At 51.7% G+C, this 26,559-nt stretch overlaps 1 protein-coding gene across 1 annotated transcript; it reads right to left on the reverse strand.

The window, feature by feature from the left end:
• Positions 1-13,247: 13,247 nt before the first annotated feature.
• TMPRSS5 (transmembrane serine protease 5) lies at positions 13,248-26,200 on the reverse strand. The gene is made up of 13 exons (XM_007171998.2): positions 26,115-26,200; positions 23,787-23,910; positions 23,303-23,401; positions 22,674-22,796; positions 21,069-21,204; positions 20,607-20,720; positions 19,049-19,092; positions 18,196-18,358; positions 17,078-17,256; positions 15,376-15,474; positions 14,752-14,894; positions 14,316-14,468; positions 13,248-13,388 (listed from the first exon to the last, which is right to left on the reverse strand). Exons 1-13 carry the CDS (start codon positions 26,115-26,117, stop codon positions 13,380-13,382), a joined length of 1,389 nt encoding a protein of 462 aa, XP_007172060.2. The 5' UTR covers positions 26,118-26,200; the 3' UTR covers positions 13,248-13,379.
• Positions 26,201-26,559: the final 359 nt, after the last annotated feature.

Here is a 26,559-nt window from a genome sequence, read left to right on the forward strand (position 1 = left end):
GTTTGTTTTTTTGATATTGAGCTGCATGAGTTGCTTGTATATTTTGGAGATTAATCCTTTGTCAGTTGCTTCATTTGCAAATATTTTCTCCCATTCTGAGGGTTGTCTTTTCTTCTTGTTTATGGTTTCCTTTGCTGTGCAAAAGCTTTTCAGTTTCATTAGGTAGGTCCCATTTGTTTATTTTTGTTTTATTTCCATTTCTCTAGGAGGTGGGTCAAAAAGGATCTTGCTGTGATTTATGTCATAGAGTGTTCTTCCTATGTTTTCCTCTAAGAGTTTTATAGTGTCTGGCCTTACATTTAGGTCTTTAATCCATTTTGAGTTAATTTTGTGTATGGTGTTAGGAAGTGTTCTAATTTCATTCTTTTACATGTAGCTGTCGAGTTTTCCCAGCACCACTTATTGAAGAGACTGTCTTTCTCCATTGTATACACTTGCCTCCTTTATCAAAGATAAGGTGACCATATGTGTGTGGGTTTATCTCTGGGCTTTCTATCCTGTTCCACTGATCTATATTTCTGTTTTTGTGCCAGTACCATATTGTCTTGATTACTGTAGCTTTTTAGTATAGTCTGAACTCAGGGAGCCTGAATCCTCTAGCTCCATTTTTCTTTCTGAAGATTGCTTTGGCTATTCAGGGTCTTTTGTGTTTCCATACAAATTTGAAATTTTTTGTTCTAGTTCTGTGAAAAATGCCATTGGTAATTTGGTAGGGATTGCATTGAATCTGTAGATTGCTTTGGGTAGTAGAGTCATTTCCACAACGTTGATTCTTCCAATCCAAGAATATGGTATCTCTCTCCATCTGTTTGTATCATCTTTAATTTCTTTCATCAGTGTCTTATAGTTTTCTGCATACAGGTCTTTTGTCTCCTTAGGTAGGTTTATTCCTAAGTATTTTATTCTTTTTATTGCAGTGGTAAATGGGAGTGTTTCCTTAATTTCTCTTTCAGATATTGCATCATTATTGTATAGGAATGCAAGAGATTTCTGTGCATTAATTTTGTATCCTGCAACTTTACCAAATTCATTGATTAGCTCTAGTAGTTTTCTGGTAGCATCTTTAGGATTCTCTATGTATAGTATCATGTCATCTGCAAACAGTGACAGTTTTACTTCTTCTTTTCCAATTTAGATTCCTTTTATTTCTTTTTCTTCTCTGATTGCCGTGGCTAAAACTTCCAAAACTATGTTGAATAATAGTGGTGAGAGTTGAGAACCTTGTCTTGTTCCGGATCTTAGAGGAAATGCTTTCAGTTTTTCACCATTGAGAACGACGTTGGCTCTGGGTTTGTCATATATGGCTTTTATTATGTTGAGGTAGGTTCCCTCTTTGCCTACTTACTGGAGAGTTTTTATCATAAATGGGTGTTGAATTTTGTCAAAAGCTTTTTCTGCATCTATTGAGATTATCATATTTGTTAATATGGTGTATCACATTGACTGATTTGTGTATATTGAAGAATGCTTGCATTCCTGGGATAAACCCCACTTGATCATGGTGTATCATCCTCTTAATTTGCTGTTGGATTCTGTTTGCTAGTATTTTGTTGAGAATTTTTGCATCTATGTTCATCAGAGATATTGGCTTATCGTTTTCTTTTTTTGTGACCTCTTTGTCTGGTTTTGGTATCAGGGTGATGGTGGCCTCGTATAATGAGGTTGGGAGTGTTCTTCCATCTGCTATATTTTGGAAGAGTTTGAGAAGGATGGGTGTTAGCTCTTCTCTAAATGTTTGATAGAATTCACCTGTGAAGCCATCTGGTCCTGGGCTTTTGTTTGTTGGAAGATTTTTAATCACAGTTTCAATTTCAGTGCTTGTGATTGGTCTGTTTATATTTTCTATTTCTTCCTGGTTCAGTCTCGGAAGGTTGTGCTTTTCTAAGGATTTGTCCATTTCTTCCACGTTGTCCATTTTATTGGCATATAGTTGTTTGTAGTAATATCTTGTGATCCTTTGTATCTCTGCAGTGTCAGTTGTTATTCTCCTTTTTCATGTCAAATTCTGTTGATCTGGGTCTTCTCCCTTTTTTTCTTGATGCGTCTGGCTAATGGTTTATCAATTTTGTTTATGTTCTCAAAGAATGAGCTTTTCATTTTATTGATCTTTGCTATTGTTTCCTTCATTTCTTTTTCATTTATTTCTGATCTGATCTTTATGATTTCTTTCCTTCCGCTAACTTTGGGATTTTTTTGTTCTTCTTTCTCTAATTGCTTTAGGTTTAAGATTAGATTGTTTATTTGAGATATTTCTTGTTCCTTGAGGTAGGATTGTATTGCTATAAACTTCCCTCTTAGAGCTGCTTTTGCTGCATCCCATAGGTTTTAGGTCATCGTGTTTTCACTGTCATTTGTTTCTAGGTATTTTTTGAGTTCCTCTTTGATTTTGTCAGCAATCTTTGGTTATTTAATAGCATATTGTTTAGCCTCCATGTGTTTGTATTTTTTACAGTTTTTTTCCTGTAACTGATATCTAGTCTCATAGCGCTGTGGTCAGAAAAGATACTTGATACGATTTCAGTTTTCTTAAATTTACTGAGACTTGATTTGTGACCCAAGATATGCTCTATCCTGGAGAATGTTCCATGGGCACTTGAGAAGAAAGTGTATTCTGTTGTTTTTGGATGGGATGTCCTATAAATATCAATTAAGTCCATCTTGTTTAATGTATCATTTAAAGCTTGTGTTTCCCTATTTATTTTCATTTTGGATGATCTGTCCATTGGTGAAAGTGGGGTGTTAAAGTCCCCTACTATGATTGTGTTACTGTCGATTTCCCCTTTTATGGCTGTTAGCATCTATCTTATGTATTGAAGTGCTTCTATGTTGGGTGCATAAATATTTACAATTGTTATATCTTCTTCTTGGATTGATCCCTTGATCATTATGTAGTATCCTTCTTTGTCTCTTGTAATAGTCTTTATTTTAAAGTCTATTTTGTCTGATATGAGAATTGCTACTCCAGCTTTCTTTTGATTTCCATTTGCATGGAATATCTTTTTCCATCCCCTCACTTTCAGTCTGTATGTGTCCTTAGGTCTGAAGTGGGCTTCTTGTAAACAGCATATATATGGGTCTTGTTTTTGTATCCATTCAGCCAATCTATGTCTTTTGGTTGGAGCATTTAATCCTTTTACATTTAAGGTTATTATCGATATGTATGTTCCTATTACCATTTTCTTAATTGTTTGGGGCTTATTATTGTAGGTCTTTTCCTTCTCTTGTGTTTCCTGCCTAGAGAAGTTCCTTTAGCATTTGTTGTAAAGCTGGTTTGTTTGTGCTGAATTCTCTTAACACTTGCTTATCTGTAAAGGTTTTAATTTCTCTGTTGAATCTGAATGAGATCCTTGCTGGGTAGAGTAATCTTGGCTGTAGGTTTTTCCCTTTCATCACTTTAAATATGACCTGCCACCCCCTTCTGGCTTGCAGAGTTTCTGCTGAAAAATCAGCTGTTAACCTTATGGGGATTCCATTGTATGTTATTTGTTGCTTTTGCCTTGTTGCTTTTAATATTTTTTCTCTGTATTTAATTTTTGATAGTTTGATTAATATGTGTCTCAGCATGTTTCTCTTTGGGTTTATCCTGTATGGTACTCTCTGTGTTTCCTGGACTTGATTGACTATTTCCTTTCCCATGTTAGGGAAGTTTTCGACTATAATCTCTTCAAATATTTTCTCAGACCCTTTCTTTTTCTCTTCTTCTTCTGGGACCCCTCTAATTCAAATGTTGGTGCATTTAATGTTGTCCAGAGGTCTCTGAGACTGTCCTCAATTCTTTTCATTCTTTTTTCTTTATTCTGCTCTGTGGCAGTTATTTCCACTATTTTATCTTCCAGCTCACTTATCCGTTCTTCTGCCTCAGTTATTCTGTTATTGATTCCTTCTAGAGTATTTTTGATTTCAGTAATTGTGTTATTCATCACTGTTTTTTTGCTCTTTAGTTCTTCTAGATCCTTGTTAAATGCTTCTTGTATTTTCTCCATTCTGTTCCCAAGATTTTGGATCATCTTTATTATCATTACCCTGAATTCTTTTTCAGGTAGGTTGCCAATTTTGTCTTCATTGCTCCTTCATCTGTAACATATTTCATCTTACCTTGCTCCTTCATCCGTAACATTTTTTTTGCTTTTTTTTGATGGGTGGTGCTGTCTTACTGGTTGTTTGGCCTGAGGTGTCCAGCACTGGAGTTTGCAGGCAGTTGGATAGAGCTGGGTCTTGGTGCTGAGATGAGGACCTCTGGGAGGCCTCACTCCAACTGACATTCCCTGGGGTCTGAGGTTCTCTGTTAGTCCAGTGGTTTGGACTCAGAGCTCCCACCACAGGAGCTCGGCCTGACCTCCAGCCTGGGAACCAAGATCCAGCAAGCTTTGTGGCACAGTAAAAGTAAAATAAATAAAAGGAAGAAAGAAAGAAAACAAGGAGTAGTACAATATCAAAGAATAAAAAACAAAATAAAACTAGAAAGATAAAAAATATATTAGGAGAAATAAAACTATAATTGAAAGAACTGCGACAAGGTAAAAAAAAAACCACAACAGTAAAAAGAATTTAAAAAGGGGGAGGGGGGACAAGCCAAAAGGAGAGAACAATAACAAAGTATAAAGAATAAAATAAAATTGGAAAAATAAAAGATTTATTATGAAAAATAAAAATATTAAAGAATCAACAGCAATGAATCAACAAGGTAAAGCAGAACCCCAATCTAAAAGAGGAAAAAAGAAAAAACAAAACCCTTGGCTACGGGGGCGGAGTTTAGGTGGGGGGTGGGACTTAGGCAGGGGTGGGGATTAGGGTGCAGTGGGACCTAGGCGGGTGGAGGGTGATGTTCAAGCGTGGGGCGGGGCCTCTGCTTAGGACCTGCAGGGGAAGGGGAGAGGCGGCATGTGGAAAGGAGGGCGTCTGGAGTGTGAGGCTCCGGAGTTTGGAGGTAGGGCCCTGGGGGAGGGTGTGTGGGTGGGGTTTAGGCCCCGATCGTTGGAGGGGGTCTCAGAGGGGGTCTCCGAGTGTAGAGGTGGGGCCCCGGGTGGGGGTGTAGGGGCGGGACTTGGGCTCTGCGTGACAGGAGGGAGGCTCCGAGGGCAGAGGATCAGGCCCGGGAGCCCAACAGGCTTCCCGATGCCCAAGTGGACAGGGAAAGCACTGGCCGCATTCCCTTCCGTTCCTTCGCGCCCCTCCCCCCTGTTGCCTCTGGACCCCTAACCATGGGTGGGTCCCGCTGGATGTAGGAACTCCTCCCCTCCCCCAGCCGCCCCTCAGGGGTGCTGGTCCCAGAGGTCCGGCCTTTACATTTGCTCCCCCTTCCCTCCCTCCCCCTCCCTCAGGACCCGCATGGCTGGAGGGGTCCTCGGTGGGCAGACGATCAGGCCCAGAACCTCAGCAGGTTCCTGGGAGCCCAAGTGGGCAGGGGAAACATGGCCACGCTCCCTTTTGATCCTCTGCCCTCCCAGGGGTTCCCCAATTTCCCCCTTCGGGCGTGGGATCCCTTCCCCTCCCCCAGCCGCCCCTCAGGGGCGCCAGTCCCGTCCCGCCTCCACTTCTTCTCCCCCCTTCACTCCCCGCATGCCCCACGTCCTACCTGGTCGCTGGGGGTTCCTCCCGTGCCCTTAGGTGTCCGTGGTCCCCCACTGGTGCCTGGTAGGGGCCCTAGTTGTGAGGAGACGCGGATTCCGCGTCCTCCTAGTCCGCCATCTTGACTCCACCCACCTATCTGAATTAATTTCTGAGAGACCTCGTGAATGGGAATCATAAAGAATCACTCTGGGTATTTTTCCACTGGGCATGAACCCAGGGACCATCATGGGGGCAGGGCTGATGGAAGTGGGGCTCCCTGAAATGTGGCCAGTGCTTCAGAGGAGAGGGGGTGCTCAGAAGAGACCATCTCCTTCTGGCATCTTACCTCTATCTCACTTGATGGACCAGAATAAATTTCAACTCCCATGGAGACAGACAAGAGAAGCCCTCCCTGCTCTGGGATGCTTACTTTATAGGACCCTGTCCTGTAGGGCCAAGACCAGGGTGAGGCAGGAGCCAGCTGGCCCTATGGGATGCTGAGAGCCATGCTTCACTTGCCTCATCCTGTCCTGGCCCTTTTTCACCAGACTCTCCCTGAGGGGAGAAACTCACAGGGCTGAGCTAATGTGCCCACCCAGAGCCCCTGTGCCCCCTTCTAGACCCTGGGATTCAAGCGGCCCTGAGACTGCACAGGCCTCTGTCCCTGAGGGCACACCCCACTGGTGGGCGCCCCCCTCAAAGCAGGATTAGTGCCCCACGTGGCTCCCACAAGGCCCTGGGTAGGACCAGCTCTCCCGACGCCACCATGCTCCGGGACAGAATCCAAAGACTCAAGGATTCTAAATTCACATCTGGCCTTCCACATCCTTAAGAAGGTATATTTGTCATGGCAAGAGGAGAGAACTTTCTTTCCTTTTTATTTGGCCATATTCCATGGCTTGTGGGATCTTAGTTTCCCAACCAGGGGTTGAACCCAGGCCCTCGGCAGTGACAGCACGGAGTCCTAACCACTGGACTGCCAGGGAATTTCTAGGAGAGAACATTTTTAATTTAACAATTTGTTAGTTTGATGTGTCACTTTTAACTATTTATCTGTATGGTGTTTGGCCTTCCACCCACACTCCTGCCCTTAGCCCCACAAATGGTAAAGTGGGCCCGAGGGAAGCAGTCTGGAGAGGGTGACTTAAGATTCAGAAGCCCCTTGGACTTCCCTGGTGATGCAGTGGTTAAGAATCCACCTGCCATGCAGGGGACACGGGTTTGATCCCGGGTCTGGGAAGATCCCACATGCTGCAGAGCAGCTAAGCCTGCGAGCCACAACTACTGAGCCTGCGTGCCACAACTACTGATGCCCGCGTACCTAGAGCCCGTGCTCCACAACAAGAGAAGCCGCCGCAATAAGAAGCCCGTGCACCACAACGAAGAGCAGCCCCTGCTCACCTCAACTAGAGAAAGCCTGCGCGCAGCAACAAAGACCCAGTGCAGCCAAAAATAAATAAATAAAATAATTTATTAAAAAAAAAAAAAGATTCAGAAGCCCCTGTGGGGAAATGACCGCACCCCTCCCTCCCCCCCGACACACACACATGCACTCACACACACTCTACTACAAGTCTGTATTTCTGGTGTATGACCACTGTGATTGATTCTTTCTGGTAATTTATGACCAGGTCTGCCAGGTTAGCGTGTTGAGGGGTGTGGGGTTAGCATGGTCACCCTGAAGGATGAGGACGCTTTTGGTGAGAAAGAAGCATCGTAGTCTGCATGAGAACTGCCCTGACATTGACCATGGAGGGGGCAGTAAAGGTGGTAGGGGCCCTGTATGTGGAAACTGGTCAGAGTCTTCAGGGTTAGGGGACAAATTCTGCAGAGCCTTCCCCAGACTCCTCACACTTCTCCTCCTCCCTCCTCGCCCCTCAGGCCCCTCAGTTTTCCCACAAAACGCACACACACACAGACACACACAAATACACAGGCACTCACACAAAAATACACACAGACACATACAAATACACAGACGTATACCCAGACACACACAGACACAGACGCACACACACACACATATATACACGTACACACACGCAAGACACAGAAACACACAGGCACACAGGCATCCATACACACACAGTACAGATGACATCCCCTCCCAGGGGCCACCCCCCGTCTCTCAGATTTTCCTCTCTTCTGCTCCCTCCCACCACCAGACTGACCCATTAAAACTGACTTTGTACAAAAAGTGGCCCATTTTTGGTGGCCCCAAGAGAAGTACGATGTCATCAAGAGAGAGGTGGGTGGTATAGCCTTGGACACACGTGCAGAGGCGACACTGGATCCTGTCCACAGCTACTTTCAGCTAAAAGGTTCTGGATCCCAGCCCCAGGCCAGGCTAGGCCGTGATAAAAGTCATTTGCTGACTGTGTCCATTAGCAGGGCCATGAGTGACAGCCGAGCCCAGCCTGAGACCCTTTCTTTCGGGGTCCCCACTGGCAGCACTGCCTGTCAGGCGCAGCACGTATGTGCCCCTGGGGTTAGAGGTTCAAGGACCCAAGCTGCCTGCTATTGGTTCCTGCAGGGGGAAGGCTGGAGAGTGGGGGGAGGGGGCACTCTGGCCCCAGGTAGCTGGAGAGTCGGCGTAAGTAGACCCCTCCCAGCCTCACCTTCACTTGCACCCCACAGTCTTTGCAAAAAGACTGACAAGGGTCTGACTTTCTCTAAGTCCCAGCATCATCCCCACCTGCTCCCGCCCCTCCTCCCCCGGATCCGCTGTACAAATACAGGGCTACTGCCAAGCTGTGGGAACAGTAAATCTTCCTCACTCTTTTATTCATGCCCTCGCGTCTGCAGACAGTGCCGAGGAAAAACAAACCCCACCAAATCCCTGCGGGCTCTAGCAGTCTGGCGGCCTCTTCTTTGCTCCTCTCTGATCCCCTCCAGGAGGCAGAGGCCAGGAGAAGTGACCGACCCAGCTCTGATGCGGGCGGCAGCTCCCCCCCACCAATCCCCTGCTTCTGAGGGAGCTCAGCGAGCACCTGTCACATGCTGAGCCCCGTACCACGCTCTGGGGACCAGAAATCAGTGAGACCTGGGGAAACTGGGCAGTCAGTATTCCTGGCTTCCAGCAGCAGCACTGCATCTGCCTCACCTCCCAGCCCTCCCCAAGACCGCAGAGCTTCTGGGTCTGGCAGGGCCAGGCTGTTCGCTCAAAACATTTGGCAAGATGAGTTGCGGCTGCCCTGGGTGCCATCTGAGGAACCAGCGAGGGGAAGGATGGGCAGCCAGGTCAGCTGCGGCCCCTGTGGAAGGAGGGACTCTCGCTCCAACAGCCTCTGGACCAAGGCAGCATCTTGGCAAAAGAGTCCAGATCTTGAGAATTCCTGGGAGCCTCTCCTCCTGCAACTCTGGGCCACCAGGGAAAGCTGCTTTTAAGCTCAATCAGACCAAAGGGGGACTGGAGGAGGCCAAGGGGAGCTGGCTTTTGCCTTTTATACGGAAGAGAGGCAATGGACTTAGCATGACCCACTGTCTCAGTTTGCCCAGCAGTGCAGGGTTTCTGGGGACACGGGACTTTTGGTGTTACAACCGGGACAGTCCTGGGCAATCTGGGAAGGTGGGGTTCCCCTAACTGAGGGGCCGTGGGAAAGGCTCCACCCTCTGTGAGCCTGACATATGGCTCGGGACAGAGGACAGCTTGAACCCAAGCTGCCCGGTAATGCTTCTGCGGGCGGAAAACTTTCTTCACTACTGGCCCACGTGCAGGAGGAAAGGCTGGAGAGCAGGGGGTCCTGTGGGCAGCTCAGGAGCTGTCAGGGGAAAGCAGGCAGAAGAAAAGTGTCTGCGGACTTCAGGGCAGGGAGGAAATTCCCTCACTGTCTCTAGGGAGCTGGCACCCATGGGGCCCCACCCAAAGCCTGGGGTGTTGGGAAGTGAGCTGGGGAGCCCCTGAGAAAAACCTGTCCTTGAACCCTTCGCCAGTGTACACGGGACATGGGGAAAGATGGCTTTAAAATCTTCTGCCTGGTGTCTCATCCTCCCAGGACCCAGAGGGCAGTCAGAGCGCTGTCCTGGAGAGGGCCTGACACAGCAGAGCAAGCTTGTTCCTTTAGATCTGTCCCAGGGAACAAGCTCTTCTCCATGGGTGTCCCGACTGGATGCTGGTGGGGGGCAGATAGATGTCTCCAGAGGCAGCAGAGGTTTGTGTTAAAGGCAGCCTGATAAGGCAGATCCCACGGAGACCCCCTCACCCAGACCCCGTATTTGATAGATGGGAGACCAAACTCCAAGAAGGCTGAGTCACTAGCTCAGGGCAGCACACTCTCCAGTGGTTAAAGACCCAGACAGGACTGTCCACCATCAGATGCCACAGCCAGAGATTCCTTGGAAGGGGGGATGCACAGAAGATAAGCCCCGCCCTGTGAAAGCCCCCGCCTTCCCGTCACATTAGTGACAGATCACACCTTCTGGAGCCAGGACTCCTCTCTCCATTCTGTTGAGTCCCCAGCGTGGTCCACCCCAGCACCAAGCCCAGGAGAAAGCCCGCCAGCAGATTTCCCTGCACTGCTCGGCCCTGGGGCTCCGGGGGCGGTGGAAATCTGCAGAGGGTGTCTGCAGGCTCCGCTCTCCCCTTCCTGGCCTCAGAATGTGTAAGAAAGACCAGCTTCGCCTCTCAGTAGGAAGCTGCTCCCTACCTACGATAAGGAGCCTTCCTAGAGGTGGAGGTGTTTAAGACACAGTTTAAAGGGCCATTAACCATACTGGGCTCCAATGAGTTTAGCAGGAAGCAGAGCCCCAGTGACACAAGCACAAAGATACATTCTGGTGCGTCTAAGTGGGGAGGTGGGGAGGGATCCAGACCCAGGATGACGAGGGAGGCGAAAGAGTGGGAGCAGGTGTAGGTGGGTTCTCTTTTGAGCAACCAGGAGGGTCCTAAGTACATGGCCAGGAGAGGGCAGAAAAGGAAGAAGAGAGAAAAACAGTGGGGAGACTCAGGAAAACCATCTCCTGACAGCTACTGTACCAGCTTCTAGCATTTACAGCATTTCCAGTTTCGTCCTATGGTGGGTGAACCCAACAACACTTCCAAAAATAAAATGCAGGAAACAGCCTGAGAAATGTTTCCGAGGAATGACAGGGTTGCCCCCTTGTTCACAGCAACTCTCCTAGGAGAAGCAGGACTCCACGGAAAGTCTAACAAGGAGAGAGAGCCTGCACCCCGCTGTACCCTCCAGACCCCCAAAGCACAGAGGAGGAGTAGATGAGAGAAGGGCTCTACCCTGGGCCTGGCAGCCAGGACCCACCTTCCTGGGAAGTCTCAGGAGGCTGGCAAGCTCTGCCGAGGCAGGTGGGATGCTGAATCCTTGGGGAGAGACACAGGTTTCCTGCACATAGAAATGCCCTGACTTAGTCAACAATAGGCCCTTGGAGCTCCCTTAGCAATTACCTCCTCACCACTCAGCTTTGTGCCTGGCTGGCCGCTAATAATTTATTGCAAATAAGTCTCATGGCTCCAATAAGGCAGCCGCTTCTCTGCCTCTGAATTCCCTGCAGCGTGTCACACAGCTGGGCACCTAGCTGGTCCTCATTAAAATCCTTCCGGACCTGAATCTTGCTACCCTTCCTTGCTCCCATCTGAAGCCCTGCCCTCCAGCAGCTGGCCCAGGGCACCCACTTTTCCTCAGTTTCCTAAGGGCTGGATTGGCAGTTGCCAATACAGGAAGGGCAGGTGAGAGCCTCTGAGTCTGTAGATCTGACTGGTAGCCTGGTGAAAGATACCAGGACCTTCTATAGGTAAACAGGGAATCGCTATTAGCAAATTCTCTAATTAGGGCTCTCTTTATCGTCCTCCTGTGGAAATACTCATTTGTAACATTTTAAGTCAGACCATGCAGAACTGGAAATCTGTAAGAACATTGCCCAGGAAGGGTCTCTGGCAGGAGCCACTTCCCAGGTTTTGGTTCCCTCACCTATAAAAAAGAGGGATGGCAATGCATGACTATAGGCAGGTGACTAAACCAACCTTCTCATTCTATACTTCTGTGCAATACTGGACCATCTCGTTCATCTGTGTGCAAAACAATGATGTGGATTTGGCATAAAAAGACTCGAAGTTCCCATCCTGGCTTTGGCGCTTATTAGCTGGCTGGTCCTGGGGAAGTCACTTCATCTTTCTGAATGAATTTTCTCACCTGTGAAATGGGCACAATAATAATATCTTCACCACACAGATGGTGTGAGATTTAAATGGGATACCAGGTGTGAGCAGGATTGATAAACTGTAAAATAGTATCCAAGTGTTACTGATTATTAACAGATCATAATGACTGTGGTAAATAAAAACCTCCCTTTAAATAAGCAAACGCCTATGGGCAACAACAGAAACACAAAAAAGATCATCGCTGATGGATTTGCTGGTAACTCTTCCCTGCCCAGGGAGGTCGGCAGCCCTGAAACCGCCTCTTGAAGCGGGGACTCACCAGAGTCGGGTAAGTAAATGCTGATCTCGGATGGAGGCTGGAGGTCGGGGCTCTCAGAACACAGGGTCAGACCACCCACCACCTGCCAGGGCCTCACCCACGTTGCTTCTGCAGTTGGGCAGCAGATTCCCAGCAGCCACTTCCCCAGCTGTTTTTAAACGACAGTAAATTGTGGCCTTTTTTTTCTAATGCACTTCTTTGAAAAGGAAGCAGACCCTCCAGGAATGAATATTCATTTGTACTACCCCTCAAAAAAAATGCTGATAAACTCACGAAAAAGTTGTGTTATTGCTAAACGCTAATTGCATTTCCTTGGGTAAGCACCATAAAAAATTCATTGCAGTTTTTAGAAACAAGATACCAATTGCATTTTAATTGCTAGAGAGGAGAGAGTGGGGGAGAAGCTTAACCAGGAAAATGCTAACTTGGCAGAAACTCAGAAAGACATCTCCCAAGCCAGAAGGCCCAGTCCTGAAACAAGAGCTGAGGAGAGATGGGTCTCGTGGGGAAGCCAGACCCTCCTGGAGGAAGCACTGACTCAGTGGCACTCAGACTTGCAGTATCAGAGCACCTGGAAGGCTGGGGCTTTCTGTTGTCAATCATGACATGTAGATTTAACAAATGTACAGAATTATATGAGCAGGAGTCAGTTCCAGAGCTTTAAGAAACATGTATGGGAGGAAAATTGTAATTCTACTACCCCTTAATGTGGGTGTGAGAGAAAGAGAGAGAAAGGGGGTGGGGGGAGGACGGGACCGAGGCCATACATCATTTCACTTTAATATCAGAAGTCCTGGACCAGTTCACAGAACTGTCATTTAAAACCTACACCCTATTCCAACACCAACAAGAGTGTTCTTACCGTGCCCCCACCCCACCCCCAGCCCCAGCAGGGCCAGCCAGAGCCAAGTGAGAGCAGGAAGTAGGTGAGATCGACAGAAGAGTGGGGCAGATCCTGACTCCATGGGCTTAACCTGGGCCGGTCCAGCCTTGACCCCATCTGCCCAGGAGCTTCCAAGCCTGGGTCAGTAGGGAGGCACTTTCCCCACCTGAGAGCGCAGGGAGAAGGCAGGCCCAGGGCATCCCTGAGCATTCTCCCAAAAGATGCGCACAGGCGCTGGGGAGGGGAGGGGGCAGAAGGGCAGGCTCCTGACTGCCGCCAGCACCCTCTTCCTCTCCAGCTTCCCCCTCTCCACCTCTCGGCTCCCCCACCTTCCCAGCCCAACCCCAGCTTCTCTCCTGTCATTGAGGCTCTCTGGTGAGATAGAGGGACTGGAAATCAGGGCTGGAGGGGAGAGGCCCTGTGGCCTGGAGGCTGTCCGGTGGGTGGTGACTGTCTCTTGTGCAGCGATAAGAGATCCATGCCTTCTGCATCCGGGGCTGCTGCTTCTCCTCCATCTAGTGGACCTGCCAGAGACCCCAGGAAACATGAGGCTGGAACGCAGTGAGACTGAGGAAACAACAGGACCAGGGGAGGGAGTCCTGGGCTGAAAGAGAAAGGAGCTGATCTACAGAGTGGTTCCACCCTCGGTTAGCCGAGTAACTAGCATTTTAATAAATCACTTAACCACTCAGAACCTTCATTTCCACTTCTATCAAATGGGGCTAAAATATCTGCTTCTCTAGGTTTTTTGTAAGGTTTGAATGAGAAGGTGGACGCATAGGTCCCCTGTAAACTCTAAAGTTTATTATCTACCACCTGCCCTGAGCCCAACCTTGCAGAAGGATGCTTCCCACTATCACACCCTGCATTTGTAAAGTACTTTATGCAGATCACATGCTTTTATACACATTCTCACTTGGCTCTTCCACTGAACGGATGAAGTGGAGTGGCCAGCCCAGGATCACACAGAATGAATCCGTTGCTGTACTCAAACTGCTAAATGCTGAGCTCTCTCCCAAGGGCAGGGAGAGCAGGCACGACCAGGGATGAGTCATGGTCATAAGTAAATACATAATAACACCTGGGCCACTCACTCTAAGCCTAGCACTCGGCAGGCCTGACCTCATGTAATCGTCACATATGATAGCATATACAGTAGCCACGATGGTTACTACCAGGACACTGAGGTTTACCAAAGTTAGGAATTTGCCACAGGTTCCACAGGAAATGGCAGATCTGGGCTACAAACTCAGGTCAGCTCCTCCTTAGTGAATGCTTAAATTGATAGAATGGATTCAACGTTATAAGCATCTCTTCTTCCTCCTCCCAGTCTGGGAATATTCCCCAGCCCCCAGCAGGGCCCAGGCCCGAGGGATGAGGGTCACGGTTTCCGAGGGTTAGTGGTCCTTCACAAACGGGTCTGCCCCACCTGCCCCCACCCCCCGACTCACCTGCGCCGTGTCCTGGATCCAGTCTAGGAATTCGGCAACCTTGGCGTAGACGCCGGGGTGGTTGGGCTCTGCGCAGCCGCGGCCCCAGCTGACCACCCCCACCAGGCGCCACGTGCCCTTGTCCAGGCACACCAGGGGACCCCCGCTATCCCCCTGCGGCATCCAGGCCCCGGGACACAGAGAAACAGGCAGTTAGCCAGTCCTTCCTGGTGGAGTGGCGGCAGACCAGTCCCCCAGCCCCGACCCCCGGGGCCAGGAGTACACACCGCATCCCAGGCGGTCCTGCTTCCAGGACGGATCCCGTCTTGCCTCGCGCCCCTTCAACCCTCAGCGCACTGCCCACTTGCCTGGGCGCCCCCGCTCGCGGAGAGGATGTCAGCCGGGCGCCCGGCCGCAGGCCCCGCCCTCCCCGCCCCGGGGCCCCGCCCGCCTGCACCTGGCATGCGTCGGCCCTCTGGTCCAGGTAGCCGGCACACAGCATGCGGGGCGTGAGGGCCCCGCTGTACACGCAAGAGCTGTTGCAGAGCTGGGTGCTGAGCAGGGGCACCACCGTGTCCCGGAGCGTGTCCGACCTGTGGGCTGCGGGAGGCAGATGCGGAGATGGAGGGGCGCAGAGCAAGGGCCGGGAAAGCAGGGCAGCAAGAGGGCCTTAGAGGCCCCGGAGGTGCGGAGGCCCAAAGAGGGGAGCCCAGGATGGGAGCTGTGGACTCTGGGCGAAGAGGCAGGGGTCCGTCAAGACTTGGGGGCTGGGAGCGAAGAGGAGGAGTAGACCCCACACATACACCCTGCTGCTGAGGCCGTGGCCCTCCTGGGAGAAGGGGAGGGGGAGGAAGGGGCCTGGGTTTAGGGGAAAACACCAGGTGGTTCTCCCAGAAAGACCCAGGCAGGGGAGACTGGGGCCCCTGGGTCTGGCCAGGGGTGATGCCAGAGGAGAAGGGCGCTGGCGCTGCCCTGTGGCCAGGGGAGGAGGAGGTGGGAGGTGGAGGTGCCTCACCTTGGGAAAGGATGCCTCCCCGACACCCACACCCCTGTGCGCCCCGGGCCCTGGGAGCTGACTCACTGTGGCTGGGGTCAGTGTGGCCCCAGCCAGACACCCAGCACTGCGAGCCCCTCGGAAAATCCTGCTCTTCAGCCGGCAGGCATACGGCGCCCACGGTGTCTGTGGAGAGGCAGGGGTCCCGGGTCCCACTCCGGTTCGGCCTCCCTGCCCGCGAGCCTGGGCAAAGGACCAGGGCGGGCATGTCCTCCACGCCCCCTCCTGAAACAGTCCTGGCTCCGGCCTCCTGTACAGCCGTGCGGGTCAGGCACTGGCCCACGTGGGAGCTACCATTCACGCAGAGGACTGTGGAAACTGCAGTGTGCCTGGTGCCCTAGGCCGGGCGGTGTACACACGGTGCGTCCCCACCTGGGGCTGAGGGGGGATGGAAACTCCTTCTGGGTGTTTGTACCTAACCTCTCCTAATGAGGACCCATTTTGGATTTTCCCCAGGGTGTGTGGACCCTCTTGGGACATGGTTTCCAAAAGTGTGCGACCTGCCCTGTGGACGGAGCCTGAACCTGATTTTACGTAATGCATAGACCTGCCGTTAGTAAACGCCACTTCGCTGGGAGAAAGTATTTCCTCTTCCGTTCTCTTTCAGCCCCTCTTCTGCACCAAGGAGAAAGAGTCTGTCTGGTGCTACTCTGTGCCTCTCTTCACGCCTGCCCACCCCTTCCAAGCACAGAGAGAGCGGCCTGACGCGGCAGTTCTGCAGAGCACAGCGCCTAGCTGGGACTTGAGCACTGTTTTGCTTTCACTCTGTGCATTTTTCTGGTTATTATCTATTTACTATAAGTCATATGGGTTCTCCAATTAGGTAGTAACCTAAAGTTTCCCTTTAAATATATCCATGTCAATTTAGAAGCATTAACTGTTGAACAACGGTGCAGAGAGCACCCATATACGGTAGAATTTGTGAACGGCATAGAGCAACCACTGTTGCTGGGGAAACCCAAGGCTCCAGGTAGCGATGGGAGGGAGGAGTGCTGAGTGTGTGTGTGTGTGTGTGTGTGTGTGTATGTAGGCGTGCACAGGAGTAGGTGTGCATACTTATGTGAGCCTTGCATGAGTGTGTGAGCGTGTGAGGGCATGCACATGTGTGTGTGTGTGAGCATGTGTGTCTGTAGGTGAGTGCACTTGGCACGTGCATGTGGAAGAGCTGCCCTTCAAGGGCAGATGCAGTGGAGGAGACGCTCTGCCCCGGGAATTGTTTGCCTCGTGAACTTGAAGAGAGTCAATTCCCTCTCTAAAGGTCAGCATCCTTATCTACACACACCGGCCTCAGCTCCCTGTCAGGTTTGTTCTGAGGATGGGGTGAAAGAACACTTGGTAAGGTAAATCTTACTAACCGTAACATGGCGCTAGTTGTTAACTGTTATCCTATTAACTGTCAATACATAGTTCACTGTTATTCACTGTAACCCGGCCGGGACCTGGCACCAGCCTGGGGACGGGGTGGACCAGCCTGTTGGGAGACGGAGCCACTGAGAAGCTCTTCCTGGGACCTCAAGGCAAATCCCACCTGCAGCCCAGATGGGAAAAGGGCCAGAACCTTTGTCCCCAAAAGAGCGTGTGGAAGAGTTGGCGCCACCCCAGGTCCAGGTGATGCCAGAGTCCACGACGGTCACCACATGAAGTGAACGTGGGGTTCACAGCACAAGGGGTCTTAGGAACCCGCGGGGCTCTCGCGCTCCCGGCGCCGCCCCTCTCACCGCAGCCTCACCTGAGAAGTGGAGCGGGGTCCGGAGCTGCAGGAGGGCCACGTCGTAGTCGTGACTCTGGGCACTGTACAGAGGGTGGGCGATGATCCGCTCCACCACAGCCCCCTGGTGCGGCCTGACCGTGCTGTGGCTGACCAGCCCCGCATGGACCCGCCAGCTGGACCGGCGGGACAGCCTGAAACTGCACAAGGGAGCCGAGCTGAGCCCGGGGGAGGAAGGGGCCGGAGACGCTGACATAAATGAGTTGGTGGGGGGAGGAAGCCAACAAGCGCGGCTGTTAGTGGGGGCCGCATCACCAGGCTGCAAGCTCCCAGAACCCAGGCCTCTTAGAATCCCCCAGCAGCTGGCAAGACACTGGGCATGCAGTAGGTGCTTAATAAATGCTCAGGCACTGATGGAGAGAGAAGTGAGACACTATGATCATTGGCCACCACCCCTGCACTCTCCAGCATAACCCCCTTCAAGTACAGCAAACATGGAAGGGCCTTGTGTGATTATCATAGCTCTAAGCCGAGTCAGCAAAGCTTTCCATAGTGCTGTCTCCCCACTTCCTCCCCAGAGGCACTTTGGCTCTCCCAGCCTTGGTTTCCTCACTATAAGATGAGGATTACACCACCTGCCTTGCCCGCCATCAAGAGAAGAGGGCCAAAGAGCTCATTCATTCCTTCCAACCAGCGTTTATTAAGCACCTACTATATTCCAGGCCATGGGGACAAGGCAGGGGAAAAATCAACAAAGGGATTCAGTGGTAAACAAGACTCTTCCCTGCCCCCATGGAGCTTCCAGTGTAAAGGGGAAGAAAGACATTAAACAAATAATTACATGGAAAGTGATTTAATTACAGTGGTGATAAATGTTAAGAAGCATGGAGGGCTGTGAGTGTGAAAGCATCTTAAAAACTTAAAGACGGAACAAAACTAAAGAACCAATATTTGTATTATGACTGCTATTTAGGCAGAGCTGTTCTTGGCACTGAACAGGGAGAATTTCACAAACACCGCCCGGACCCACTCGCAGCAGACATGGGAGGCGGACAGTTGGACATTGTATACAGGACACACCAACGGCAAAAAGGAAAATGCTAGGGGGGCACCCTCCCCCCAGCAGCCCCCAGCCTTGCCTGTGCACGCAGTGCGCTGCGGTCACCACCCAGTGCGGGGCCAGCACGGAGCCCCCGCATGTGTGCCGGGCACCCAGGGCCACGCTGGCCTGCCAGGGCCAGCGCCCGGGAGCCACCGCCTGCCCGCCCACTATCTGGGAAGCCAGGGGCCTGGTCCCACACTCTGCAAACAGACAAGCACTGGTGAGATGGAAAGAAAGCGGGGCGGGTGTCAGCACTGTGCTAACGGCCGAGGCCTGTGGTCCAGCGTGGACGGCTCCCGTTTATCATTCCTGGCCCTAAGCATGGGGCGGGAAGCTGGAAATGTTGGTTACACATCCACCTGCCCCATCAGGCGGTGCGCTTGCTGAGAGCAGGGGTGGCGCCTGCATCATCTTTGGAGCCCCAGGATCTAAGAAAACGCCTGTCCCATAGGAGGGGTCAAACGGTGGCATGTGGACAGACGCGTGGAAGGACAGATGAAGAGATGGCTAGATGACTGGGAAGACGGGTGAAAGGAACTCTGCAAACTGTCTCCCACTGACCCCTCTTTCCCCACCATCCTTAGTCTCCAGAAGCTGCTGTTTCCCCTTTGGGGCGCCCCCAGAGGCCAGGGAACGTCAGAGGCCAGGGCGGGGAGTGAGGCAAGGAGGTTATCCACCCAAACCAGTGGCTGGTGGCGGATGGGACAGAGGTGTAGACGGGGCTCTGTTTGGGCAGAACTGTGTCTGCAAGAAGGGGCCCTGCAGGCAGGTGGGCAAGGTACCCCACCCCAGAGCCAGCTGAGCTTCCCAGTGGGGATGTCCCACCCTGAGGGCACGGGGGAGACGCCCTCCTCCCACCGCCTCCTTCCCGGACCCAGGACAGGACTCACCAGAGCATCTGAGGGAAACAATTTGACCAGAAGTACAGCTGTCCCTGCAAAACAGAGGCAGCGCCAGCAGGAAGCTGGGCGGGGCCCACCCCAGGCTGCACACCCACCCGAGGGCCTGGGGGAGGGGGGCGTTGTTGGAGGGAGCAGAGGGGGCCTCTCTGTAGCCACAACCACCTGCTTCCTGCCCCCACCCAAGCCCGCAGGCCCCTGCTTGTAGCAGGTCTCTGGGACAGCAGCTGTGCTCTGCCCAGTCGTCCCAGGCACACAGGACTTCGAGGTCCTCCAGTTGGATTTGGGCAGGGCCCAGAGTTACAAATGGAGCGCTCATGACTGTGACAATCGGCTGTTCCCACTAAGGACCCTGAGTAAATGCGTGCTCAGCGGATGAGTGGGTAAGAGAGTGAGTGAACCGACTCAGTTCTTCGCCCCGTGCTGCTGCCTCAGATGACTCCACTCTCCCCCAAGCCCTTTGCCCGGCCCTGCGTACTCAGATGCCTGCTCTCCTCTTTCCCCTCCTCCTTCCTAGCATAAACCTCAACTCCTGGGAGTTCCCTGGCGGTCCAGTGGTTAGGACTCGACGCTTTCACTGCTGAGGGCCCAGGTTCAATCCCTGGTTGGGGAGCTAAGATCCCGCAAGCCACACAGTGAAGCCTAATATAAATAAATAAATAAAAATTTAAAACATACTGTTAAAAAGAAAAAAAAATCAACTCCTTTTGGAGCAAAGCCCTCTTTCTTGACTTCTCTCTTGCCCCCAGCATCCTAATGCCTGGATTCTACTAGTTTCCCAAATCCACGGCCCCCCGGCTCTCCTGGCAGAGTCAGTCCCACCCCTACTTCCCTTTGCCCATTAAGGTATCTAAGACAGGGACCCCACATTCCCCTGATCGGCCCACAGGGGACAGGAGCCGGATAGGAGGGGACTGAGGTTCAGGCGGGAACAGTGGTGAAGGGGTGAGAAGGCTATAGAGCAGGGGCAGGAGGAGGCTGCTGGAAAGCTTGAGGACACCCAGACAGGGTGAAACCCGCTCAGCTTGCACCCACCCCCAGGATTTGGGGAAGGGGCCATCCCAGAGCCCTCTCTTCTCTGGAGAGTCTCCAGGTTCCAGACAGTCAACCATCTCTCTCCTGAGATAGCAGAATTATCCAAATAAAGTGCGGCAGGAGTGAGAGGGACTAGTTTGGAGACAGGAGCCTGGTTTCAAGACTTGGTTTGGCTGCTTATCAGTTCTGTGACCTTGCACAAGGCCCTTTACTTCATTGAGTCTCAGTTTCCCCACCTGTAAAATGGGAATAGGAGTACCATTTCAAATCCTCTGACAATAACACCCAATCCTGCCGTTCTTGTGAGGGGCAAATAAGATGATGTATGTGAAACTTTGGGTGGGCAGGGCTCCTGTGAACTGAGTTAGTAATTTCTAATTGGGAAATATTCCTCTTTGTTGTCCTATCTCACACCTTCAGTGTCCTCGCCACCAGGCTCTCGTGATAGGAAGATTTTTGCTGGATTGTTCACCAGGAAGTGAGGGGCATCACTCAGCCCCCTGAGAAGCCCTACCTGGGCTGCCACACCTCCTCCGGGAAGCCTCCCAGTCTAGGAGAGAGCTGAGCAAACTGCCTGGAGCTGTTGAGCCTGATGTCAGACAGGTTCACTGCCTTGTGGTCTGTGAGTCTTGGCAGGAGAAGGGAATAAAACGGGAGGAAATTGGCTTTAAACTGACGATCGGCACGAGAGATGGGGGTTAAGTATAACCGGAATGTGATACTATACCAGTGTAGTGACTGAGAAAGACTTTGACAGTGACCTCTTCTGGGATTTATATTTGTTAAAAATCAAGGATGTTCAAAGGAGAGAAACAGACTGGGGCACCATCACGCCCAGAGGCCAGGAGATGACCAAAATGACCTCTTGCCATTTCCTGAGTACTTTGATGGTGACAGACAGATAGAGGTCTTCAGTGCTCCTCCCCCACCCACCAGCTCTCCACCCTCCCCAGGCCCCAGCTCTGGCCCCAGCTACCTGAGATGCCCAAGGCTCCGGCAGATCCGTACCCCCAGGGCAGAGCTCCAGCCCTCGTGGCAGACCAGGAGCCAGTCTGGCCGGGCCCTCACCTGCACTTCCAGCAAGAAGTCCTCGGTGTTTATTCTGAAAGACACTGAAACCACAGTATGAAAGCCACATCCCACCTGCTGTGGGATGGAGGGGCGGCATGGGCAGGGCGAGCCGGACCTGGCCACCGTGGGACCTAAAGAGGCCTTCATGATGGCATCTGGGTCACCCCATATCAGGCTCCCTGTTCCCCAGGGAGCCGTCCGGTTCCGAGAACAAAATAACCCCTCTTGGTGCAGCCTTTTAGGTTTGTGTTTTAACCAAGTGCTTTTAAACAGGCTCCATCACTAAGTGTCACAGCAACCCTATGGGGTAAGAATTCCCATCCTCACATTCTGCAGAGGGAGGTAAGGCACGGAGGTTAAGCGACCCGTCCTAGGTCACAGAATCTGCAAGTGATGGATCCAGGTCTTCTGATTTCAAATCTCATGACAATACTAGTGATGGTTCCTGTTTATTGAGCATTTGCTTTTTCCAGGCTCTGTGCTAAGCCTTTTTTTTTTTTTTTTTTTTTTTTTAACTAGCTAAGGGGGAGATTTGGGGGAATTTTTTTTTTAATTTTTTATTTAATTATTTATGGCTGTGTTGGGTCTTCGTTTCTGTGCGAGGGCTTTCTCTAGTTGCGGTGAGCGGAGGCCACTCTTCATCGCGGTGCGCGGGCCTCTCACTATCGCGGCCTCTCTTGTTGCGGAGCACAGGCTCCAGATGCGCTGGCTCAGTAGTTGTGGCTCACGGGCCCAGTCGCTCCGCGGCATGTGGGATCTTCCCAGACCAGGGCTCGAACCCGTGTCCCCTGCATTGGCAGGCGGATTCTCAACCACTGCGCCACCAGGGAAGCCCTGTGCTAAGCCCTTTTATTTTATGCTCTTATTATGCTTACAACTTCATGCAGTAACTATTTTCATCTCCACTTCATGGAGAAGGAAATGGAAGCTCAAAGCAGTAACGGACCCAAAGGCACACACAGCTCGCAAAAGCAGGCTCCAAGCTGACCCTAACTAACCTCTGTAACTGATTCTACCCACAGCCTTAGCAGCACCGTATCTTCAGATCCTCAACTCTTACCTGGAGGGGAGGGGACAAGATTTGGGTGTGGGATGCGGAGACAACGTGGCGAGACGTTCCCAGCCCTCTGTGCGTTCTTTGCCCCTGGGCCCAGACCCTTGCCGGTCCCAGGCTGGCTCCCACACACACCTGGCTCCTCTTCCCCACACTGCAGCCTCACGCTGCCCAAAGGGCGAGTCGCCATCTCTCCTGGCAGCCTGGGCTCTTGGCCGTGCCCCAGCTAGAGATCAAGACCGTCCCCCGGGAGTACTGAAAGCTCTAAATCAGAGATCAGCTCTACAAGGCTGGGCCGTGTCCCCACCCTCACAGTACGGGAGACACAGGTGGGTGGCAGCGAACTCGTGGCCCTTCAGTTTGGTCCTCTTGCCCCCAGCCAGAAGGGAGGATCCCAGAGCTGTGCAGGGGCCTGGGGCCCAGGTGGGAGTCCTGCGACCTTGGGGCGTGGCCCACCTGCTCTGGGAAGCGAGGGGAGCAGGGCTTCCTCACCGCTGGCCTCTGAGCAGTTCAAGCTCACCTCCTCATCCTGCAGGGTCCCGGGAACAGGCTGAGAGGCAGCCGGCCACAGATACAGTGCTTCAGAGGGCAAAAAAAGACAAGGAGAGGCTGGGGGAAGGAAGGGCTTCCCCTAGGAGAGGGCCAAGGAGCATAGCAAGGGACGGGCAGCAGAGGGAGGCAAAGGCAGCCTCCGGGGGGCTCCTCACCACCACCCTGCCCGAGGCAGGTCCCCCGCAACGTGCAGAAGAGAGCCATGGCGCTCTCAATGTCTCTGTCTCTGTCTCTGTTTCTCTCTCTCCCTCTGACTGGGAAAGATCTCTTGGAAAAGTTTGACAAGGGCCTCCCTGGATCATCCACTCGAGCACATTTCTCACTGTAGGACTGAAATGTTCTTCTTTACATAGAGCCCGAGTCCCTCCTGCTGGCCCTTCGCCCCGTTTCTAGCTGCTGTCTACTCAGAGTAGATGGAAAAGACGCTCATCCCACCTGCCTTGAACACCTGCTCAGCACCCGTTCCTCTCTCCCAGCATCCCCCAGATCCTGTTCATTGCCCCTCCCCTGCCACTGAAGGTCCCAGCACTGACCTAGAAGCCAGGAGCCAATGCTTGCACCAGCCAGCAACACCAGGGCTCCCAGCACCGCCCAGCCGCGCTGCCCTGTGCACCAGCGCCAGGCCCAAGAGACTGTGGGGGAGGAGGGCAGGGGAGCGTCTGGGGGCCCTGCCTCCGCCTGCCAGCCTCACTTCACCCCGAGACGCCACCCCGGGACCAGACAGCCCCCGAGTCGCGGCGGGAGTTTGCCCAAATGCACCTGCCCGCCTCCCCCTGCCCCATCATCCTGGGGTGGGTAGGGGGCAGAGCTCTGATCACTGGAGCCTCGGAGCCACTCAAGCCCCCACATGGGAAACAGAGCAAAGCAGGTAAGGGATAAATAGTGAGACAGCCTCTCACCATCAGTCATTTAAGGCTGACCTGGGAAGATCTGGGGAAAAAGAATCTGGAGGATGTAGGAAGATTGTCCCTTCACTGCCCCCACCCTGTCATTCCCCGATGGCCCGGTCTGGCCTACTGGGTTGCTGCTGGGCCTCGGGCCTCCGCAGTGGGTCTCCTGGTTCTGCTCTGAAGATCCAGGATCCTGGACTCTCCTCTGCATCCTGAGCCTCCATGGGGGCTCGGCCATACAGCAACAGGCTCTGGGGAAACAGCTGTCAGTCACTCACCAAGGAGAGAAATCACCACCGACCGCAAGAAGTCCCCACTCTCTAACTCCAGCCGGGCCCTCGTTGCCCCTTGCGAGCCTTTTTTCATCTTGGGGACGCCATGTGTGTTCCCATAGATGCCCCTCGGGCCTCCCTGCTCTCCTGGAGCCCCTAGCCCCGCCCACCTTTCTCTCACACAGCCAGTAAGTGTCAGAGCAGAGACCTGAGCCCAGATTGGGCCAACTCCAATGCCCACACTCTTCACCACCCCCTCACCTTGGTTCCCACCAGCATGGAGGACATCCACTGAATCCCTGGACATCCCTCCTCAGATCCTAAGATCCCATCCTTCCTCATTCCCTCCTATCTCGGAGGAAAAACTGCCCCTCCCCTACGAACCATGCATTCATTCACCCAGTAAATAGTATTCAGCCCAAGTGGACAGCCCACGGTGGGGGATACTGTAAGGAGTTCAGGGTAAATTAACGTGGACCTCCACAACCGCCGCCTCAAAGAACCTACTTGTGAGTCCTGAAGATAAGTCATGTAAACAAAGCAGCACATGTTCAGTGACAGAAGAGAAGTTCAGTTTAACTAACATTGGAATTCCAAAGAAGAGCTTACTTCTTGTTGGGGAGATCAAGAAAGGCTTCCTGGAAGAGGCAGCCTCTGAGACAGGCCCTCATAGATGAATAGGGTTTGAACTGACATATATGGTCATTGGGTGTTCCAGGAAAAAGGTGTTGAGGAGGCAAAGGAATGGGAGTAAGAAAGCATAGAGTGGGGTAGGTCAGACATTTGCCTAAAATTCATGTGCCATGAAGAAGAGTAATGGAAAGTAAGATCTTGGCAAAAACACTGGACCAGCAGGTCAAAGCTAGGTCTACAGCCTGCTATATGAACTTGGTAACTCATCAGCCCTCCAAATTTCAACTTTCTCCTTTATGAAATAAGAGTGATAACCCCTGCTACCCATTGAATAGTCTCCCCCATCTAGCTTTGTCTCCATTCCTTCTCCATGCCAGAGCAATCTTTCTAAAATGCAAACATTAGCAAGTTAACACCATCTTTAAAGTATCTAATGATCTTTGTAGCCTTCAGGGTAAATCCAAATCTCCCTTGCATAGCTCGCAGCATCCTCCGTGATCTCGCCCCTCCTCACCTCTCCATCCTCACCTGGCAGCACTAACTCCTCCACAGCGGAACTCAGGGTGATACTAACACACGTGCCTGTCCTTAGCATCCTCACGCACTCACACCACGGAGTCATGGCACCTGCTGTCCCCTTCCCCACATACTGACTCCTATGACCTTGCAAGACTCAGCTTAAGTGTCATTTTTCCAGGAAGCTTTCTTCAACCCAGGTAGCACCTATTGTGACCCTCTATTATGCTCATTTACTTCTCTCTCTCTCTCCTTCCTCTCTGGTCTAGGCATCCCAGAGTCTAGCTCAAGACCTAGCACAAAGTGGGAATTCAGTTAATGCACACTGAATAAAAGGAAGGAAGGAAGGGAGGGAGGGAGGGAGAAAGAAAACAGATTATGTGGCTGAAAGGGTTTTATAAAATACAACACAAATATTAAGTATAATAAATAATATATTAATAAGAAATACATATAAACTATGGGTCCTTTCTTTAATGAATTTATAATCCAGTAAAGTAGAAAGAGTCCCTTAAGGTTGAAGTAAGTCCTGTCTCCCCAGCAGACCACCTTCCCTTGTCAACATGGCTTGGTCTAGAGAGAATTCCAGGGCATGCTCAGCCTTTCTTCCTGTCTCAGTATCAAGGGAGCCTGGCTTGAAGTTCAGCCTCTGAACAAACTGGCCTCACCTCGGGCGCTGCCCCACCTCAACACTCACCTGTCCAAGGCCATGTGGTAGCCTGCAAAAATGGTCTTTAATGGTACAGGACTTCTTCGTCCTTATTTTGAGGAAGAGTTCATGTAATAATGATTTGCTAAGTGCTCCCTACAGGCAAAGCAACTGGCTAGGCATATGGGGGACAAGAGTGGGAAATAAAAGTCATCCCCGGGAAAAACCAAACCAGGAGGTTGACCACACAAGGTCCCCTCTAGGGCCCCCTCTCCTCTGCACCAGAGCTGCCAGAGGAGACTCCTTCCAAGAGGCTAGAATTCCAAGGGTGGGGTCAGGGGTGGGAGTAGAAAGAAAGAGAGGTCAGAGCAGGGTATGGCCTTACCATATGGGTCCGTGACACCAATGCAAAACCTCAAGGTCTGCTAGGTAACGTTCTGCTCCTGTTCTTGGGTCAGCATTGATTAAATAGCCCGGCCAGCTTGGTTGGAAGATGAGGTCTCCCTAGTTCACACATGGCTTCTCCCTTCACCGTCCTCCACACACACACACACACACACACACACACACACCAGAAAGACAATGAACTCTGCTCAGAAACCATGAATAGATCCCTTGTTGCAAGAAAGGGAGTCAAGGGCTAGCCTGGGCTGGGCAGCCTCAGCCCCTCCCATCAGCTAACTGGAAGCTTAGAAGCAGAGAAAAAGGTTAGGAGGAGGAGGGGAAGCCAGCTACTGTTGCTGAGCAACAAGATTCCTTGTGCCAAAATGTGTGCCCCATGCATGCTGGCACAATCCCCCCACTTCCTGCTGACAGGGCTGTATTCAAGA

Source organism: Balaenoptera acutorostrata, chromosome 9 (genome assembly GCF_949987535.1).
Source record: "Balaenoptera acutorostrata chromosome 9, mBalAcu1.1, whole genome shotgun sequence".
Classification (NCBI taxonomy): Eukaryota; Metazoa; Chordata; class Mammalia; order Artiodactyla; family Balaenopteridae; genus Balaenoptera; species Balaenoptera acutorostrata.

Excerpts from the sequence above, each read along its gene's own strand:
- TMPRSS5 (XM_007171998.2), bottom strand. Across the intron at positions 21,205-22,673 it reads CCCCTCGCTTCCCAGAGCAG|TGTCTTTCAGAATAAACACC; the intron begins GTGGGCCACGCC and ends CTGTGGTTTCAG. Across the intron at positions 19,093-20,606 it reads GAGGAGGTGTGGCAGCCCAG|GGACAGCTGTACTTCTGGTC; the intron begins GTAGGGCTTCTC and ends TCTGTTTTGCAG.